At 49.7% G+C, this 15,633-nt stretch overlaps 1 protein-coding gene across 1 annotated transcript in view; it reads right to left on the reverse strand.

Annotated features, from left to right (window-relative positions):
• Positions 1-216: 216 nt before the first annotated feature.
• The window catches only part of LOC149352307 (uncharacterized), a 23,682-nt gene continuing 8,265 nt past the window's right edge, over positions 217-15,633 (reverse strand). The window contains exon 2 of the mRNA XM_089575682.1: positions 217-3,202. Coding sequence (XP_089431808.1) covers positions 916-3,202 — 2,287 coding nt within the window. The 3' untranslated portion in view covers positions 217-915. The remainder of the gene's footprint in view (positions 3,203-15,633) is intronic.

Genomic DNA, 15,633 nt, shown 5'->3' on the forward strand with positions numbered 1-15,633 from the left:
CAGACTTCGCGTCCCCGTGCCGGTGGATGGTGCTCCCAACCCACATACAGTAAACTCGCTGGATCATTCTCCAGTGACTAACATACCTACGCTCACACTCAAACGAGCGCTACAACGTGCCATCTGCGGCGAACCACTCTACCCTCTCTAAATCTGCTAAGCCGCCTATTTACTCCCCCCCCCCCCCCACACACACACCTCGAGCTTTGAGTTTGAATTAAGTCTGTCTGCTCACTTTATCACAGATGGGGAAAAAAAATCACCGGTTCCTCCGAACTATATCATCATCATCAGCCAAGCTGCGCCCACGGTAGGACAAAGGCTTCTTCCATTCATCCCCAGACGGTTTTGTGCCAGCTGCAGCCACCATATCTCCGGAGAGTTCCAAATCTCATCCACCCACTTGCCTTTCTGCCTTTCCCTAGCTGCTACGCTTGCCTTCTCTTTGGCTCCATTCCTTTACAGAATACTGAATTTTAAGCTTCCTGTATAATGTGCTTGATTCCGAAACACTTTTGTTAGAAGTACTGTATGCTGAGTACTCTATGCCGTATTCAACACGAAATTAAAATTATAAATGCTTGTTTCTTCGGTACTGCAGGGCACAATTCAAACATTACGAGACACCATAAACTCTTGACGCGTTTTGCTCAGCAATCGGTCTGTTTAACGACCAAGAGTTAACTTGCCTTCAGATCATACGCCAGTTTCTTCTTGATTTCGCCTATGATTAACTCCCATTTCTTCCCTGACCAACTCTGCCCTGTTGCTATCTCTTCCCCCATCCCCCTCCTTTCTTCACGTTTTGACTATAGGACCCTGTCTATGCACCAAAAACAAGACCAAAAAAGAACGTTAAAAAATAAAAACTGCGCGTGGTAGTTCTGACTGGATGGTGATTGGCCTGCTCTGTGCTCACTGCGGGGATGCGAGAACGTCGCTCAGGCGCAAGAACTGCCGTATGTGACGGAGGCAGAGTTCGGGCAGGTCAGCCAGCTGCTTTTTCCCGTCCTCGCTGGGATGGCACTCCACCGAATCGAACACCACGCCTGCGAGGCGCATGAACTCGGTGAAGTTCGCCAGTCGGAGGGCTCTCCCAGCAACCAGTCGCTTTGCTCGAGCCTCCTCGATGAACGCCACCGATTCGAGCTCCTCGATCAGTGCGGGGGACTCGGAGACCTTCTCAAAGGCCTCTGCTGTGTACTTGAGAGTGGTGCCGGTGACGTAGCCAGCAGCGTGCTTTAGCAAGATCCGGTTCCTGTGCACAAGGTCTTGTATGGTCAGACGCTCGTTCATCATCTCGGCGCCCTGGTAAGAAAACTTCAGCCTGTGCAGGGTGTAGTTGTTTTCAAACTCGGGCTTCAAGAGCTCCGAGACGAACTCTGTGAAAGCGTCGGGGCACGGAGGTTCTAATGTGAATTCGCGGAGTGTCCGGCTTCGGTGCAGAAGGCTGGCCAACGGTGCCGTGTCAAAGTGGCCTCTCCTCGCGAAATGGACCCTGAGAGTCCTGATGGAGGAATTGCTGCACAATGCGTCGCATATAGCGGGTGCGCATAGATTCCAGCATTTATTGCAGCACTCTCGCTGAATACGCAGTGTCAGTTTTTTGATGAAACGTGCCCTTTCTATCAGCTGAACGATGTCCGTTGACGCTGGATCCGTTTTACCGGTGACGCACAGAATCGAGAAAACTTTCAGCTGGATTTTACTGGTCGTGGTCACTTGCGTAACAGCGGCTTGGAGGATGCTGAAAGGCACCGGCGGTAAGTGGCCCCTGCTAGACGGAGTGTCTTCTGGGTAGATGACGGTGCTCTTGCCGTTGACCACAACCTTTTTCTGCGCGTCACTTCCACTGAGAGCGCTGCATATCGGCAAGGTGTTACAATGCAGGTCATTAATGGTGAGCTGGTGCAGAGTCTTGTTTTTGGCCATTGCTTGAAGAAATCCTTGGCATTCCAAGAGACAAAAGCCCCACATAGAGAATGTCAGTTCCTGCAGGGCCATACCGTCGGTCAGCAGTGCGTTTATCCATGGCCTCACGCGATCAGTTACTTCTGAGTGGGTTTTGCAGCACTGTGGGCAGTACTGCATAAGAGACAGAACGTGGACGGGATCTCTACGTTCATTGCTGACTGCACCGCAGCGATCGATATAGTGGTAGGCGAGGCTGAAGTACTTCAGCGACTTGCTGCTGTTCAGAAGGCACTTAATCGGCGTGGCATAGTCCGACCTGAGCCTGTACAGCTCTACATCTAGCCTAGTCAACACCGTGTTCTCCGATAGGGCCAGGCAGAGTGTTCGGACGTCGATCTCCGGGCCACATTGTGGAGCAGTTATCTTCAATGACGTCAGCGTCGTATTCGCCCGTAGGTATGCAGCAAGGCCGGCATACAGGTTACCTGAGCTAGAGCGCCGGATGCCGCGGCCAAGTACTTTAGTCGTGAGCGACAACTGCGTGATGCTGGTGTTTTTGAAGAGCCCTTCCATGAAGACGTTGACGGGCGGATTTTCCACACAAATGTCGTCAGCACAGAAGACTCTCAACGAAGCAGTTCCCGCCAGCACAGGTGCGAGATTGGCGACCAGAGCGCCTTGTATGTACCCGCGCAAGGAGAGCGATTCCAGCCGCGTCAGTGAAGCTATGGCATCGGCGAGGTGGATCCATGAGAAGAGTACCCTAGGAGATTTCAACGCCAGCGTGATCCTCTTCAACCCTCTACTGTCGCGAATTGCGTGGCAAATGGTGTCTTGATGATCCGAAAGGATTGCGTCATTGATGGTCGCTTCGACAACGCAGTGGTGCTCGGCCAGCAAATGGTACAGGTACTTCCTCACTAACACCTTCTCGTCCACCGTGGCCATCTCCGCGAGGCGCGTGCCGTCGCTAGCCGTCACCAGGGAGAGCTCCGAGGCAGACTTCTCCTGCAGTTCCAGCCCGATCATCCAGAGGAAGCTGTTCCAAGCTTTCAAGCTGCCGAAGATTTGGCACAGGCGGCCTTCCTGGCTCGTGCATGGCTCGCGGTGGTCGACGCTTAGACCAGCGTAGCGGCTGAGGGCTCCGGCCATCTTTTGCAACGCCAGTGATGTAGCCCCGGACACCGCGACCTCTTCCGGCAGGTCTCCCTCCACGGGGCCACGCTTGAAGGCTCGTCCTGTTCTTGCTTCCGCTTGGTTACCGCGGCAGCGCCAGCGCGTCGGAGCCCTGCGAGACAAGCATCAAAGGAAGACTAAAGACTCTGATCAAACGTAAATGACGCGAAACATGCTTCTGGATGCAAACGAGTGCATTCGAATAAAAGGTGTCGCACAGCAGGGAGCAGCAAAAAATCATGTGGCTAGATCATAAATTTCATCGGGATGGGTGCTTGAAGCTAGAGCAGGAAAGGGTTAACTGGGCTGAAACGGGTGAGGTCTTTCTTTTTACAGCCTTAACTAGGGCGATGATTACGAAAATACTTCACATCCAACCGCTTGCCCTTTGGGATCCACATGGAGGAAACTCAAAAGAAAGGTCGCTGAACGCGTCCTCCTGTTGCCTGCAATGCTGCTCCCTTAAACGTAAGAATAGTATGATCGTGCCTCTGGCCAACAGTAGGCTTATAAAGCCAGAGCCTCTGCATCATCATCATCAGCCTGACTACCCCCCCTGTAGGGCATGGGGCTCTGCCAGGCGTCTCCCTTTAAACCTGGCCTTCGCCAGCTGCGGCCCCCTTATCCCCAAAAGCTTCTTAATCTCATCCGCACACCTAACTTTCTGCGGCCCTCTGCACGCTTGCTTTCTCTCTTGCGTTCGCATTACATGTCCTGCCCAAGTCCATTTCTTCCTCTTGATTCCGACTAAGATGTTATAAACACGCATTAGTTCCCTCATCCACTCCGCACGTTTTCGATCTCTTAACGTTGCGCCGATCATTTTTCTGTGCCGGGTGAAACCGGACGCCTCTGGTTTCACGGAAGCGCTGCTGTCACTGACCGCTATCCGAGCTTCAATCCCAGATTCGAGGGGAACTAAACCCGCGACCATCTGTTGTCGCTGTTTCCTCGACAAGCTCGAGCAGCGCTAACTAGCGCAGCTGCCCAATCAAAGTGGCAATCGTTTACGACGTAGTTTTGAGCGGCTGTCACACCCGACGACTGCCGGCCCAATCCTCGATGCACGCAGATTCCAAGCGGCAGTGCGACAAAGGAAGAAAACATGCTTGCGGAGCTTGACTTCCTCTGCTACGTGTACCTCAATTATGGTGGCCACCATACCTCAATCATGGGGGCCGGCGGTGTTGCACCGCAGAGCCGCGGCAGTGCGCCAGTCATGCTGGAAAGACATAACTAAGGAGAGGACCTGACGTCACTTTTTGAGAAGTCGCCTCGCAACCGGAAGTTGGCTCGTCTCTACTCCTCCGCTTTTCTCTCTCCTCACAATCTTCCTTCTCCGCCGAGCTTCGGGGCGACGGTCTCGCGCGGCTCGGGTAGCGCCGCGTCGCTCGAAAGAGAAACTTCTGAATGTGTTGTGCGTATTTGCGTTCGCTGCGTCGTCAGAGTGTTTTAAGCATGAAATTCTTTTAGCTCCCGTTGTCAGCAGTGTAGTGACGTCACGCCGAGACCGAGTGCCAACATCCGCGCACTGGATTCCACTCATCCGGGCACTGAAACGAGAACATCCGGGCACCGTACGAGATTTAACGAGACTCATACGTGATCTGTTAGGGGTTTTGAGAGGGGGCCGCTTAGAGCAAGAGGGGAGCTCCAGGACGAGAAGGGCTTTGGCCGGAAAAACTGCTTCCGTGCCGTCCCCAAGGATGGCGCCGCGGTCCCACACGCACGCATGTAAAAGACCGGCCGCTGGGCCTTCAGCTCATGAAGGTTCCCCCTTTGGCAGGCAGATGTATACACGCTCGCGGAGTATTCGAACGCGCTGCATATCAATTCTTGTCAGGCCTGCGTCTCGTCGTGTCCGCGTACGCTTCTGCATCGTCCTGCATTTCAATGCCGGCACCGTCACAGCTGCTTAAGCCGAGCAATGGAGCCTGATGAAAGGAGAGGTAGGAAGGGTCTTGCGGAAAGCGATCGCTTTGCGAGTGATACGCCACAGCAGAAGACTGCTCGACCCTGCAGACAACGCCATGGTTATGCGGCCGCTCCCAAAAGCGACAAGGCCGCCACGGTTCGCGGCTGCCTACCTAGGCCCGCACTATTGCAGGCGATCGCTTCGACGCAACAAGAAGAGTGTGGTGTGGTGTGTTGGACACTAGACCCATTTCAAGATTTTGACTAGCACCATCTACAACCAATGTATTATCTACAACCAAGGCAGAGATTTTGGATTGTCATAAGTCAGGTTTGGTGTTTCACGCTGCAAGTCGCGTGCACGACGTTTCAGTTTCTGAAGTGAGCCTTTAATCGAATCGACTGCTTACGCCAAGTGAAACGTGCTGCGCAGCGTTCACTTGAGCACTTCGTTGAAAAGTAAGCTCCGTCGAAGAAAGTGGGCTGACACCGTGCACCCTTGGCGTCGTCGCATCTATTCCGACTTACGAGTGGTGCAATACTTACGATGTTGGTGAGATACAAGCGTGACATCGCACTGAAGTGCAGCATTCATCTACCGAGTGTGTCTTTAAGCGCAGAATTAAGAATGCTATTAGTACGAAATCTGTGTGCTGAGAGTGCAGTACGGAACATCGCGATGCAAATACGTGCATCATACCTCGTATAATGTCCTGCTTTGCTAGCGCTAGATATTGATTGAGCAATGGTTGATAGGGGCAGCTCGAGGAGTACATTCATCACAGTAAAAACTTAATAGCAATTGGTTACTGAAAATTTTCGTGAAGCTTACTCAGGTAAAGAACTGTATACTTGTATTTTGCATAAATCTCCAGGTTGACTCCATAGTAAGTTTTTTTCAAATAAATTCATCTGTCTGTCTTCAAATTATTCAGGTGCTTCATTGAAAATTGAAGATGGGTATCTTATGTACTTTGCACATTTTGCTATTACATTACAGACATATTGTTTTCTTCATATGTTTGCATGCGTGCTTTGCGTGTTGTGCTGGAGAATGCTTGAAGAACACTCGTACAGGCGCGGCCATATGTAAACGGAGCACGCTATTGCGTTCGAAGTGCAATCTCCTTTTCTCCGTTGGTAATGAAGAAGCGTTGTTTGTCTACAAGAAAGCCCACCAACCTCCTCTACCGGCATGCGCGTACCACCGCTGGAAATTTCATTTAGGTGACGCGTGAAAAATATTTGAAGACAGTTGCGTGCTCCGTTTACATTTGTCCGCGCCTGTACATTCTTTTCAGCTGGCATGGCATGACTGTGATCATCACAAAGTGAACAAGGAAGGAAAGAGCCTTGGGGTTCTTGTCAATGCCAATGTTTCGACAAGAGCACTGTATTCGTGTGGGCGAAGACAAGCCCTCTTGTCTAAATGCTGGCAAGAACCCTGAAGCTACAGCCTCCCTTGTTCATTTTGTGTTTTCAAGGAACACATTTGATCTATGCGCCGTTGTGTAAAGTCTTTTTTGCGGAGTTCATGTCCTGAAGCTGTGTTGTAGCTATAAGAGATGCCACACAAAGCACCTGTCACCAATTTTTCTCGCCCATCTGGGGTCTTTAACACTGTCTCTCAGCACATGGGCATTTTTGCTTTTTTTCGCCAATGAAATCTGAATGCTACAGCTGAGATAACACAACTCATGCTAAGCAGCTGAATGCTGTAGCCTCTGCATCACAACAGCCAGGGAAGAAGCATTTGGCTTTCTTTAACAGTCTTGTGCAGCATTTCAAGCAATTAAGGTGAATATAACCAGGCATGTGCACTTTATTGCTTTGCTCATGTCTAAAAACTTTCACATATTTTATCACAGTGGTAATTCGTTCCCTTTCTCTGTATACATGGGCATGGTACCTGTCTCTTGCAGTTGTAGCGGGGCATCCTGTGTTTGCATTTATTCTGTCAAAGCAAGATTTATTCTGTCAAAGTCGAGGACGTGCCCCACCCCCTAATTTCATGTAAAGTAATGCATTCATGTACATGCCTTTTGAAACTTTTTTTTTTCTATACATATTTTCACTCTGCGCTATCATTTGGTTTAGTAGAATGACTGTACACTGCATATTTAGCTTTATTGCTTATATATGGCCTGTCGGCATCAAACATGCATGGTCTAGATTTTTAAACTGCGTTAGCAGCAGGGCATCCTGTGTTTGTAGATAGTAGCAAGTTTTGTCCTTAAAATTATGAAATCTCTGCAGGCCACTATTATGAACACTTTGCTGCCGGAACAGAATATCTGCAGATGACAGCCACCAATTAACATTCATACTTGCATATTTTACCCGAAAAAATTGTTCTACTTTCAGTGTGGGGTACCAGTGTGTTTATAGTGACATACTGATATTGTAGCACTACACTTCGTATGTGTTCAGTGGCTCCTTATGTTGGTTGAGAAAGCATTAATAAATGTTTTTGACCAATATGCATTTGTGCTCAATGCATTACTTTGCCAATTGAAGCTATTAAACAACCACTGCATTGAAAGCCAAAGACTTTCGGTGTTATTTCGGCCACACTCGTTAGACTATTGCTGGGAAAAAACAGCGCTAAGAGGAAGTGCGGGCTTTCCAGATGTTTTTATTACTTTCGTGCAGTAAGATAATTAAAAGGGTCAAAAGGCATGAACCACAGGAGCCTTCAAAAAAGGAAAAAAAGAAATTCGTTGTTCTACTGTACATTCACCAAATGTCGCACCGTTTGAAGCAAGTAGGCAGCAGGTATGGCATTGATGTTCTTTTTTCTGAACCAAACAAGCTCGGCAAATTGTGCGCCATTGTAGATAGAAGGGCCAGGGAAGAGGAAAGGAAACGAAGAAAAACAAAAAAAGGTTGCCAGAATAAGCATGACCTGAGGCTATGGCATGAAGTACCGTTCACGTGCGGGAAGACCTATATAGGTCAAACAGGAAGGTGCTTGAACACCCGCCTAAGAGACCACAACACTTCTTTGAAAGGGGCTCCATCGTCAAACTTGGCCTTGCATTACAGGAACTGTCCCCAGAATAACCAACCTGATTCTTCTGAAAAATCATGTATTCCCATTTTTAATGAAACTAGGATCCTGTACAAGCACAAGGATAAACTAACACGGGAAATCAGTGAAGCGTTTCATATCCAAAAAAAAAAACAGTGACTCGTGGGTGAGCATCCCCTCTGTAACAGTTAATGACTGTGAACTAAAGTGTATTGATCCAGGTGATTTATTTATCACTGTAGCTTTTGGTGTTGCCATGGGCTCTTGGCTGTCGATGGATATATATTGCGTTTTGTTTATAATAAAGCTTTCAGTTGATAGTCAGCGCCGGTCCTGTTGTCCTCTTATCTTTGTCCTTCGTCTTAGCGCTGTTTTTTCCCAGCAATATGTACCAACTAGCTCAACTCTCCGTTTTATTGTCGTTAGACTATAGCCAGCAGAAAATAGGTGACCATGCTTGGAACTAAGGGAAAAATAATCTACGTTGGATGTGCACGGCATGTGATGAAGACGCATGAATCAAATAGCCCATATGTGCGCGCAGCAGCACTATCCCAAGACGTCCCTTGTTACACAAGGCTTCGAGTTATGCTGTGTTCTTTAGTGGTTGCACGTGCACATAATGCTCGGAGATTTTATGCAAACAAATTCACTTGGTGAGCTGGAAAGTCCTCGAGTGAGATTTTTATTATCGTCTTGTTTAAAATGTCCTGCAGAAGACACACATATCAAAAGAAATTCTGTTGCAGTGTAGCTGTTCTACTCAGCACACATTTTAAAGGTGTATATGTTTAGCACGTGCATGAGTTGCTTGCTAATTTTTTTCGTACCTGCACTTGGGAGCAAATTTATCCTTGTCAACCAAAACTTCCGCACCAATAGCACACCGGCATTGCAAAAGACGCAGTTGGTTACTTTTTACTTAATCAGACGTGACACATGTAAGTAGTGTAAAATATTGACGCACAAATTGGCCGCAAAAGATCAGCTTGGATGAAGTGTGCCGTTGTGATCCGATGCCAGCATCAGGAGCGTACGACGAACAGAGACCCCGCCGACGCTACGTTGTTCAAGCGCTTCGCAGAAGAAAGGTATAAAAAAAATGGCTGAGGCTTAGCTAAGGTTAAGCCTAGTCAGATGCGAAGCATATTGATGGCTAGGCTTGGTAAAGTTCCTCGCTTTGTTCTTCAGTTGTTGTAGAACGTTGTCGCCGAGCCGCATATTGAGCACGCCGCTTAGCCAGACGTTCATCCCGCTCTTCATCGGTCTCTGTGGCACGCTGAAGCTTTCGCTTCTCGTTCAAATCAGCCCTGCTTCTAGGCGGCATCCCAACACCTGGCCGCCTCGTAAGTGCCCGGAGAGCGAGGCAAGCTCAGCTTTATACCGCTGCTGTAGCGTCACGTGGTCAGCTGCAGCGCCTCTGATGTGGAGCTTCCACCGCCGCGGCCGACTGCGCGAGCCGGCAGCCCATCTCTCCTCTGCTGTGACGTCATGTTGTCACGTGGTGTCACGTGGTCACGCTAAACGTCACGTGGTCAATGGTAGCTCCACCGCCGCGCTCGACGGGCTGTAGTGTAGCTCTAGTAATATGCTTCGCATAAAAACCGCGCCGCTCGCCGGAACACTCCTACACCTCCCTCCCCGCAAACACGCACCTAGACACAGACCGGCGCACAGGTGCGGTGAACCTTTTCCGACGCCAGGCTGAGAAAGACATTATTGCGCGCCACTTATAGCGCAGCGCACCATCCTCCTCGGGCTACCGTACACACGCCGTGTGGGCTTCGAAACGCAGCTCAGCATCGCCGAGAGCGGCTTCATGTTTCCGTGCTGTTTGGCGAGGTGCAAAAGTTCGCTGATCAAAACAATCAACGCTTCTTCACGTGTCGAAGCGCGGTTCCGGAGTGCCACCTGTTCGCGAGATTCATTTCAATGCATCGATCGCTCCGCGTAAGGACACCAAGTTTGACGAATAAAATATCAAATGAGCGGTTATTCGCCGCATTTAAAAACAATCCTAGATGCATGCGTAACGTCACGACGCGAGGCATGTAGACACGCAAGGCCGAACACACCATGCCGAAAGCCTCTCCACCGTCACCGAGAAACACTCGGGCCCCTAGCAACGACGACGCCGCACGCCGTTGCTAGTGGCCCGACTTTTTAAGCCTAAATTTTGACGTCACTTCCGCCACATTTTCGCCAATGCATTGGGAATACGAAGGGTCTCTCCTGAGTTTTCCTTCCTCCAGGTGCCAGTGCATGCACCTATAATCTCACATGGGAAGCCGAGTCGTGCCGAAAAAATTTGTTAGAGATGCTCATGCGTACGGGACTTATTATTGTAATGATGCTCAAAGTGCTGGGAGACAGCAGTCGCTTTCTAGCGCCAGCGTGCCAGCCCTAAAGGCGCGGATACACTGCGACGTTCTCGGCGCGCGGCCTAGCGCCGATGGTGGTCGGTCACGGTAAGTTGGCAACGCCGCGCCAGAGGACCAAACCGGTTTTGTCCGGCCGGCGACGGAGGGGGGGGGGGGGGGGAAGGGTAAGTTCTCACCACAGCGAGTTCCGATGTGCGACCCGAGCTTCAATCCCAACCGGCGAGACGCTCGACCGCATGATGAGAGTCAGCAGGGCAAAAATGAAGGCGCTGGTCCAGTCAGCCTACAAGCAACGCAGTGTTGCGCGACACCGGCAGTTCTGCTCCAAACTGTGACAGCATGTGCCGAGAGTCAGAAGAAAACTGGCTAGAATTATGTTTGACACTGGTAGCCAGCGCTCCTTCATTAGACACTTTTAGTTGCTGCGTACGTAGCGACATCGCGTACGCAACGCTCACTACGTTCCGTACGCTGTAAACATGGAGGAAAAAAAAACTAAGGAGGGAGCATGACGTCACGCGGCCAGCGTTCGCAAGCCGAGTGTTTTGAAGTCGTTTTCTCCCTCAGTTTTTCGCTCTCCGAGCCGATACTTTATGTTTTGATTCCGGTATGTTTTAGTGCGCGCGTATGCGCGACCCGCGGCGCGGGCGTCTACAGCAAGGAAGTTGATCTACAGTTAAGGCCCATCTCCATGGACACATCCGAGGCGCACCAGCGCAGCGCCTACGCGTACCAGCGTACGCCGACGCGAGCCGGCGCTGGCGCTTGGCAAATATCTGTCCATGTCAGATATTCGCGCCTCGCTCGCGCCGGCGCCGGAAGTGACTCGCTGGTTTGCAGTCGGTGTAACCAATCAGAGAACGCAGTTCTCTCGGCATCCGGTACGGCCCTTCGCGCCGTTTGCTTCGCCGAGCCGAGCTGAACGCGGCAGCCGCGACAAGCCATCGAGTTGCATGTGTTTTTCGACGCTTGTCGCGGTGCGGCGCTGGGCGCGTAAGCGCTGCGCTGGTGCGCCTCCGATGTGTCCATGGAGATGGGCCTTTAGTCTGCCGCGCTAATCGGCGCATGCGCGCGCGCAGCGGGGCTAGACTTTACCGCACGCTATCACGTGGTGCGATCACGGGGGGGGGGGGACACACTGTCTTTTTTTTGCTATATCTTCACTTGTTAAGACGAGGCTTCAAGGTTGTCGCCGGTCGCTCCCTCCTCAGTTTTTTTTTCCTTCATGGCTGTAAAGGACACCCCCGTCACACTTATAGTTGGCCGTGCCGCCACAGAGCAGTCGCGTATCGCGTTGTGTCGCCATCTAGTGACAAATACTGAAAGCCCTGTAGCGCTCGGCTGAACATTTTTCAGTTTTTGACAATATGTATAGTAGATTACTGTTTTTAATGGAGGAAAAAATGTATAATGTTTAATGAAGTGCAAAAGTAGCCACATGACTAAAAAAAATTATTCGACAGGTGCGGTTGCTATGACGATAAACGTACACAACGTTAGTTAGGCTTAAAAGGTCAAAATCGCCTCATTATCTGAAAAACAAGGGGCATTTGTCCCTAATATTTTGGCGTGTGCGTGAGAGTAGACAAAATAAAAGCTAACAGCACAGTTTAGAGCTAGCCATCGCGTTGAAGAAAGCAGCGGCGAAGTGAAATCGGTCCGAAGCGGGCGAGATGGTCGCCGCCATGTTCTCTACGCAGCACGTAGCGTCCCGCGTTGCGTACGCTACGCTATACAGCGGGCGGGCGTCCGCAACGCGCGGCTAGATACGTTGCGTTCTGTCTGCACATGCGCATTCGTTACCTGCGGTGTCGTTGCGTACGCAAGCTCACTGCGTACGTCCAACTAAAAGTGTCCTTACTGAACAGCTATCAAAGGAGCTGAACTGCAAGCTTCTCGGTACCGAAATCCTAACAGTCGGCGTGTTTGGAGCAGGGTGTCGAACCGGAACCGAACCTGAACCCGGAACCGAACCAGAATTTTCGCCCGGAACTGGAACCGAACCGAACCCAAATTTTTTTTCGCCATCTTGGAACTGAACCCAAACCGGAACAATTCAAAGGAACCGTTCCGAACCGGTTCGGGACTCGGTTCAGCGGCACAGTTTGTGCAACGCGGCATACTGTTTTTCTTTTTTTTTCAGACCAAATGGCATGTGCCAGCGCGTAGATTTACCCACCGAAAGCTGTCGGCGCTATGGAGTGCGAAAATGGCATCCAGTCGAAATGGCATCCAGTTCAACAACAAAACTGAAAGAAGTCTCGTGCCTACGAAGAAAGCTAATTGGCGTTTCCGCAATGTGCTTTTGGTAATTCTAAAATATTTTGCTCCAGATTGATGTGAAATCTTGGGTTTAACAGTATCCCCCTTTCAGATGCTTACGTACAGCTTTACTCGAATTGTTAGCACTGCTTTAACTCGTAAAGCACTGAGTGAGAATAGCTTCACTTTATTTTGGGTCGAGTACCATAAATATGTGAAGCATATATAGGCGCAATGACCCAATCACGTTGTGCAACATTTACTTTCTGAGGCATTCCTTGTCTCAGATAGCAGATAATGAATAAGACCTCTCGCGATAGCTCAGTGGCCGTGGTGTTCGGCTGCTAATGCCAAGGTCGCGGGTTCGATACCGGTGGCGAGGGCCCATTTGATAGCGGCGAAATGCAAAAATGCGCGTGTGCTGTGCGATGTGAGTGCACTCTGAGGAACGCCAGCTGGTCTACGCTTATCTCGAGTCCTCCATTCCTGATATACTCCGAGCCGCTTTGACGCGTTATAACACACATAATACTCTTATTACAATACAAAGAAATATACATGTGTTTTCTTTTTAAAGAATTCGAACATTCTTTGTTGCACGCGACGGAAATAAGCAATGAAAGGCGGGCATGTAGCAGCGGTACGTACGATACTTAGAAAAAAAAAATACTAATTACACAAAAAGGCAATTCGGAAATGCACGAGCTCGCTGGGGTGCGCTAAACGCCTAGAAAGGTGCCACTGAAATGAAATGTAACTGCGATGAAGTGATTTTGTGTTATGTAGATGCATTGACATTGTTCTGCTGATATATATAAAAAAATGCGAATCACTAGCGAGTAGCTTCTGTTCTCAGACTGCTGTATCTTGAATTCTCTGACGGGCGGCTTATATCTGTCTCTCGCTGCCGCATATGAGGGAAGCCAACAACAACCGAAACCAAGGAACATAGGGGATGTCCTTTTTAAAAAAAAATAATTAGTGCCCCGCTGTGGTGGCTCAGTGGTTACGGCGCTCGGCTGCTGACCCGAAAAACACGGGTTCGATCCCGGCCGCGGCGGCCGAATTTCGATGGAGGCGAAAGTCCAGAGGCCCGTGTGCTGTGCGATGTCAGTGCACGTTAAAGAACCCCAGGTGGTCGAAATTTCCGGAGCCCTCCACTACGGCGTCCCTCATAGCCTGAGTTGCCTTGGGACGTTAATTGTGGTGTTCATCAATAGGAGCTTAAAGAGTAATTATTTTTAGCGATAATTGATTAAATTGAAAAAAACACATGCCGCCAGTAGGATCCGAACACATGACCTCCTAATTTTGCGCCTGGTGCTCTACCAATCGAGCTACGGGAACGTTTTTTTCTTTCCTGCATGGAAATAGTGCCGAAAAGGAAAATCGGAGTAAGCCCATGCCACAAAGCATCAGGTGTGTAATACGAGTCCACCATACCCCTGCACGTGCCCACCTCCCTAAACATCAAAAGTCTGAAAGACGCTCCGTGGGTGCTACCTCGGACGGTATACGCGGCCGGGCGCCCCACCCCGGCCGCTAGTGCAGTGTCCGAGACAGGACGCTACGTGCGCGTGGCTATGTACATACATAGAGTTTACTTCTTGTGTAAGTGATTGTGCGCAGTGGCCGCTCGCGCGCACTTATTTTCGGACAATGCTTGGACATTAGCGCGCGAGCGGCGCGAACTTGATTACTTTTGTATTTTGTAAATAGTGTACAAAGCTCTACCCTGTCCTTTCTCGCTGTCGCTCCCCTCTACACTTCTCCTCACTATCCTCTCCCTTTCCCTTTCGTTTCCGCCGGCTGCAGCTCGGGTGCTTAAGATATTAGATAGCAATTGCCGCGGCCGGCAACACTCTTTTGGTTCACTTTTTTTTATTTTTAAATAAACCACTACCACCACCACTCATGCATCTAGATAGGGGAGGCAGCAAGGCGGCCCTTCCGGGGCAAAATATAATCCCCGCATCAAAGCGCACAGCTCACGAAACGGTTTTCGATGACCGCGGTGATTCGGCGTGGCGGTCCATCATGCGGCTCTTGCAGAAACTAAATAGTCCCACAAATATAAATAGATCACACCGCACAACACAGTCTTTCTCCACTGGCAAAAAACGGGTATACTGATCCGTGTGATTTCAACGTCCTTCTCAAGTGTACGTTCGTCGTAATTATGTCCCAGAAGAACTTAGCATCATTGCACAGAATAAAAAGATGGTCCATGGTCTTTGGCGCATTGCACAGGCGGCAATTCACCGTCCATGGCACAAACATCTCCTCATTATGTATGAAAAAAGCCAACAGCCACAGAAACCAAGGGGCACAGGGGATTTTTTTTTTAAATCTATTTATTTATTTTGTGGTGTTGATCAATTTAGAATATTACTGAACATGTTATCGCTTAAAGCTAATTGATTAGAAAAGCAGAAGAAAAAACAACCACTGCCGCCGGTGGGATCCGAACCCACGACCTCCGAATTACGCGTCCGGTGCTCTACCTCTGAGCTACGGCGACGGCTGTCAAATCTTCTGCTTTCGGGGGTATTTATGTTTACAAGTAACCTAACCTTGAGAGTGTTCATCAGCGCCACCCACGTTCATAAGCGGCGGACGTAGAACGTCCTGAGATACCGCAGGTCTGACGTAGAACGTCATCGAACGGAGAGGGTGGAAGCTGCGTGAGAACCCTCTTTATGCTTCCTATGGCTTCAAGGCTGCCAGAACCGAGGCCCTCGCTAAGCAATTAAGCAAACAAGGGAAGGGGTATGAGGGGCTCGTTATAAATATGAAAGAAGCCAACAGCCACAGAAACCAAGGGGCACAGGGGATTTTTTTTTTTAATCTATTTATTTATTTTGTGGTGTTGATCAATTTAGAATATTACTGAACATGTTATCGCTTAAAGCTAATTGATTAGAAAAGCAGAAGAAAAAACAACCACTGCCGCCG

The sequence above is a fragment of the Amblyomma mixtum genome, chromosome 3 (genome assembly GCF_055824585.1).
Source record: "Amblyomma mixtum isolate Tamu chromosome 3, ASM5582458v1, whole genome shotgun sequence".
Taxonomy (NCBI): Eukaryota; Metazoa; Arthropoda; class Arachnida; order Ixodida; family Ixodidae; genus Amblyomma; species Amblyomma mixtum.